This window comes from Arachis duranensis, chromosome 10 (genome assembly GCF_000817695.3).
Source record: "Arachis duranensis cultivar V14167 chromosome 10, aradu.V14167.gnm2.J7QH, whole genome shotgun sequence".
Lineage (NCBI taxonomy): Eukaryota > Viridiplantae > Streptophyta > Magnoliopsida > Fabales > Fabaceae > Arachis > Arachis duranensis.
This window is the reverse complement of record NC_029781.3, coordinates 99,486,416-99,492,574: the sequence shown is the minus strand read 5'-3', so window position 1 is coordinate 99,492,574 and position 6,159 is coordinate 99,486,416. Positions and strand designations below refer to the sequence as shown.

General features: G+C 26.8%; 1 protein-coding gene across 1 annotated transcript in view; it reads right to left on the bottom strand.

Moving 5' to 3' along the window:
• Window positions 1-4,356: 4,356 nt before the first annotated feature.
• Window positions 4,357-6,159, bottom strand: part of LOC107471266 (UDP-glycosyltransferase 83A1) — a 2,277-nt gene continuing 474 nt past the window's right edge. Inside the window, exon 2 of the mRNA XM_052255721.1 lies at window positions 4,357-5,233. Within this exon, the coding sequence (XP_052111681.1) occupies window positions 4,357-5,233 (877 nt within the window). The remainder of the gene's footprint in view (window positions 5,234-6,159) is intronic.

The following is a 6,159-nucleotide window of genomic DNA, read 5'->3' as shown; positions in this document are numbered from 1 at the left end:
AAAAAAAAAATTGTAAACATAAACATCCTCAATTAACATTACAATAATGTCCATCACCAACAACATTAACTCAAAAATTCACAATCCATATCTAAACCAAATCAATTCAAACCATAAAACACCTAAATCATAAAAACTTTCAGATGCATTCATCCAGTTTCAAATCTACTTCTGCCAAACACAACCACATACCAAATTAATTAACCAGATGCATCAAACACCAGTTTACATTCATCCAGGCAGCTATCACTAACCCAAGAAAATTAAACCAAACCTAAAATAGTAAAACTGTTTACCAAATACCACACTACCTTGTACAGTTATACAAACCGCATCAACCATTAAAAATCATGAAATCTTTCTGCAAACCCACTTTAAACCTTCATAAAAAATAGAAGCAGGTTTTAAAAAAATTAGAACTGTATTTGTTGAGAAAATAAATCAATCTAAAAAAGAAGAAAAATAAAATAAAATAAATTCTGTTTTGAGGGAAAAAAATAGAAATACCTTTACTGAAGACAGAGGCGGCAACGCGATGGAGATCGGATTGCCTTGCCAAAGACGAAGATGACGACGCTTCTGGCTCTCAAAGAAGAAGAAGACGATGACGCAAGGCCGAAGACGACAACGTGAGGCCAAAGATGAAGATGCTTCAAGCTCCTCGCAACGCTGGCGATGACGGTTCTCCTCGGGGTTCGTCGGTGTTAGGCGCGCGAAGTCAACTCTACCTTCTGAAGTGACGTTGAGAGTGAGAGGTGGAAGTCGTGAGAGAAAATGGGGGTGGCAGTCTGGAAGATGGTGGTGAGATTAGAGGAGTGTGGCGGAGAGAAGCAGGAGAAGGAAAGGCAGAGAGTCTGAAAGGGGTGACGACAGAGAAACTGAATAAGGGTTAGGAGAGTTAGGATTTGTCAACAACATATATATATATTAAGGATATTTTTGATATTTACATATGCGGGTATTATACGGATCCCCACAGGGCGGGGACCTTGCTCCCTGCCCCCGCCCCGTTTATTTCACGGGTCCCCGTCCCCGCTCTCCGCAGGTTTAAAAAGCTCCCCAAATCTGTCCCCCGACAGAAAAATCTCCGCGAATACCCGTCCCGCCAGAGAAAATTGCCATGCCTAATGACCTAGTACCTACAAAATAATAGTAGAGGAGTGCTAGGGGTGTAATTCTTGTGTTTTGTAACTATTAATTGGTCATCAATAGTATTTTTAATGGTGTGAGATTAAATCCAATAGTGTGGAATCATTCAATTTTCTTTTGATGGTTAAATGCTGATCAATTTTTTAAAAAATTGCTACCCCAAAAACTTTTTCATAATAATATATCTTAAAAGACGGAATTTATAAGAATAATTATTTAAATTAGTCTTTGCTATTAAATACTTTTGTGTTTCAAATTTTAAAATATTTAAAATATTTTTTAATATTTATTTCTGTTAAACAATATTTTTGTCTAATTTGATCTAAAGAATGAAATATAAAAGTCTTTAAAATCTTTTATTAAAATAATTTTTAAAATTTTTTAAAAATTTTGAAACAATAATTTTAATAAAATAAATCAAATAAAAAACTGTATTATTGTTGTTTAATAAAAATAAATATTAAAAATTATTTTATATATTTTAAAATTTGAGATTTAAAATGTGTAATATTAAAAATTATAGTACGGTATGTAATATATAATTTATTTATGAATTTTGTTAGATAAACAATAAAAAATTTAAACAATTACGAACAATGAGCTTATTTTTTATTCGATCTCGTGCGAGGATGCAATAGTGGTGGCAACTAATTAATTAGGTTGTGGCTATTTAGTGGCCTATTACTTTGTTATCATCTATCACAATTCACAATGCAACATTGAAAACAGTGGCGAAGTTTGAAATGAAATTTTGGGGGGTCAGATAGAAGATAATTGTCAAAATACTTTTAATATAGACCCCGTTTAAGATAAGCTCGTCTAACCTCATCTCTCTAATTTGGGTGATATTCCCAAATTTGAAGCCGTTTTTCAGAGTCTCGTTCCAAAGAATTAAGGTCAAACTTATCAGATGTAACTCTTTAAACTTTTGAAGGTTGTATCTTACTTTTTTCGTGATTCATTGAAGTAGAAGAACTATCTACAGATGTTGATATTGTAAAAGTTATATGTTTTCCTTCTTGAATATTAGCTTTCCTCTTAAAAAATGCATCATCAACTTTTTGATTTTTTATAATTATTTTATATAAAAATTTGAATATATATCTAATAAAATATATAAAAAAATTAAAAGGACAAATATTAAAATTTATAATATTTATTAAAATTTTTGCTCCAAAATGCGAATACACTCAATTCAGTCCAAATTCGATATGTTTTGAATGTTTAAAACTAAAACTATTATGTAATAAAAACAAGAAATGAAAATTGAACTTTAGTATTTTAAGTCATAATAAAATATTTGAGTCAACTGAACTATTTTTTATTTTTTGAAAAAATATTACTAATTTTTTTAATAAAAATTTGGGGACCGTGGTCACCCCTTATCTGAACTAAGTTCTGCCACTGGTCGAGAATATTAGATTTTCTCAACTCTTTTTTTTTATTTATTTCAGAATATAAAAGTTAATTTTTATTTTATATGATGAAACAAAAAAAAATATTAAAAAGTTAAAGATTATATTTTATATTTTTAATTAACAAAAAATTAAGAGAATTTATTTTTTTATGTTGATATGTTGATACGTGGGGTTTATTTTATGGTTGATCAATTAATGAATAAACTGACCGACAAAATTGAACTTTAACGAAAAAATGGATAGTTTGAAACAAAAAAGGTTGCTGCATGAACACTTTTTTATTAGGAAAAAAATACGGAGAGTCAATGTAATTAGTGCATAATATGTATAGTGGTGGATAACACAACATAAACAGTATTTTTAAAATTAGAATAAATATGAGTAATTTTTATTTTTAATTTATATTAGACTAAATAAACAATTCATTGTATATATTATATTATAATTATAAAAATCGAACCAAACTGATCGATTTAATCAAAAAATTAGTGAACCGAATCTTAGTCTAGTTTAGTTTATACCATTTAAAAAAAATCGATATAAACTGGTAAGAACCGGATCAAACCGGTTAAAATCAATAAAAATCGGTGCAAACCGGTTAATCGAACCACCAAGTCTCGAACCAAAAATCTTAGAACAAAAGCAACCTCCACTTGCTACTCAACTATTGCATTTCTAATTACTATATTTGACAAATACTAATTATATAGTATACATAAATATCTAATTTAATTTAATTTTTGTTTTTCTATTTTTTAAATTAATTATATTTTAATTATATACCATTATTATATAAATATAAATTTCACTAAAAATTTATTAATTTACTTGATCTATTTTAATGCTAGTATTGTGGTTAAAGTTATTTGTTTTGATATTAGTGTTAAAATCTACTGATATTATAGTTAGATGATAAATTTTGTGAATTAATTATTTTTTTATTGTGTCAAATTAAAATACTATTGTAGTATTACTGATAAATTTTATGATTTTTTTTATATTAGTTATTTTTAGAAGTTAAGATTTGATTCTTCATAAAATATTAATAAAGATATGTATTTTAAATTTTAAAATTTTAATTATTTTATATTTTATATTTATGTGAGATTAGTTTTATCGATTCAACCAATAATTTATTAATTAAACTAATAAATTAATAAACTAATAACTTAACCAATTTAATCACTAATTCAATTATAACAACTATACATTATACTGATATTCCATTAATCCCTAACAGGATTCTTTCATTAATATTACTATATTACGTACCATGTATAAACACGAAAACAAGTAGTCTGGTTTGATTTCCTAAACCAATAAAAGATTAAAATATTGACTTGTGTTGTTGTCATGTATGTGATGCACGGAATATATATGTTCATTAATTTATGTACATCATTTTTAGGGAGAAAAAACAGTCTAACACATTCTCTTTGACTTTAATAATTGATCTGATAACATTATTAGAAGATAGTGTCAAGCTTTTTTTGCTTATTATTAAGAAACTTAATTTAATTATATTATTTAAACACATGACTTTTTAAAACTATTTATTGTAATATGTATAAATTTATAAAAAAAATCTAAGAATAATTAGCATTGGAGATAAATAATTAATCACAATATTATTTATTATTCCAAATGTGATCGGATACATGAGATGGGCAATGAGCAAATAAAGGATTATTAGGTGAAATACATTTCCACATATGCAAATTGAATAACGGTTTAATAATGATTAAGCTTCATTTTTTCACTTTATTAATATGATTGTTTTATAAAAAATTTAAGACATAGTTTGTTCTTCCTTTTTCAACCATGCAACAAATTTTCTCAAGTTCTCTCTAGATGCACCTCCTTTTTCATTGTTGCTCTTCAACTTCTTCTTTAACTCAAGAGACCTTGACTTTATATTCTCATCACCAAGAAGTTGGTCTACTTTGGCCTTTATCTCTTCATGTGAAATTAGTCCATTTTCATCACCTTCAAATCCCAACCCAACTTTCAAGTCATCACAAATATATAATTTGTTAAGAAATTGATCACAAAAATATGGCCAACACAAAAATGGCACCCCATTAGACAAAGATTCAATGGTAGAATTCCAACCACAATGAGTAACAAAACAAGCAATAGCAGGGTGGCTCAGTACTTTTTGTTGAGGCGCCCATCTAACTATCTTACCTCGGCTCCCAGCCTTGAACTCATATTTGAAATCTTGACGCATAACCAAAAGAAAGGGTTTGTTTGTGAGATCAAGTCCAAGAGCAAGTTCTACAAATTGTTTTTCATTGAAATGAGTGGTGCTTCCAAAGGCAACATAAAGAACAGAGGCAGTTGAGTGGTTATCAAGCCAACTCATACAAGAGAGATCTTCTTCCAAGAATGATGTTGTGCTATCTTCATTATTGTTACTTTTCAATAATGGCCCAATGGGGAGTAGCTTTGGGAAACAAGACAATGCTGCATGTTCAAGTTCATTTGTGGTGTTGCAAAAATACCAATCTGTGGAATATTGAGTTTTTGTGAAGCTCAACAAATATTTAAACATCTTCCTCTGAGTTTCTATTTTTGGAAAATTTGTCCACCAGATTAATCCTGTGTCCATTTCTCGAATACTAGGTGATAACTGAAATCTCCTTTCTGCTGATGGAGCTCCTGACAGTTTCAAATGAAATACATAAATGTTTGGAATACAATATCTTAGACAATTAATATTTTTTATTACTATTATATTACGTGTATACTAAAATGAGCTATAATAATTAGACAGTAATATAAAATATATATTAAAAATAAATTAAACAATATATATAATATATACAAATATATAGTAATTAATTTTGATAACTAATTTTAATGTATAAATAGTATTTTATTTTTGTAATATTACCGGAGTTTTCTATTATAAAGAATGTTTGACCAAGCTAAGTAAATAAATCATGTTCGTGAAACATATTATAAAGAAAAAATATAAAGAACCAACTATAAACATAAGCCAATTTAAATTAATTTCTTTTATTTTTAATTTTAATATTCAAAAATTACGGTAGTAGAGTATTATTTTTTTTACTTTTTTAATAACAAATTTATTTTTTAATTAATTAACTTTAATTGACTACACTCTTAATTAATTCTCTAACAGAACTGTGCATTATGAAATATTAAGTTTGATTTCATACACTTCAAACGAAAAATTTTCTATCAAAGCAATTCACCATAAAAATAATCAAAGATCTTATGAATGCAAAATATCAATTATTACTACTATGTTTTTATATTTATTCATTTTTTAATTATAAATATAAATAAATTGTCATAAAATATTTTATATTTTTTATCAATGTAAGATGATTGTTTTAAAATATCAATAACAAAAAAGAAAAAACAAAAATACTGATAAAATTATTACTAAACAAAAATACTATGTTTACGTTCAAAATCAACTATCAAAATAATTATTATGTATTTGTATATAAATATATGCGTAGGTTAATTTATTTTTAATATATATTTTATTTTTTAATGTATATTCTACTTCACTAACATGATTATTCCTAAATAGATAATATTTGTATCAAAGCTTATA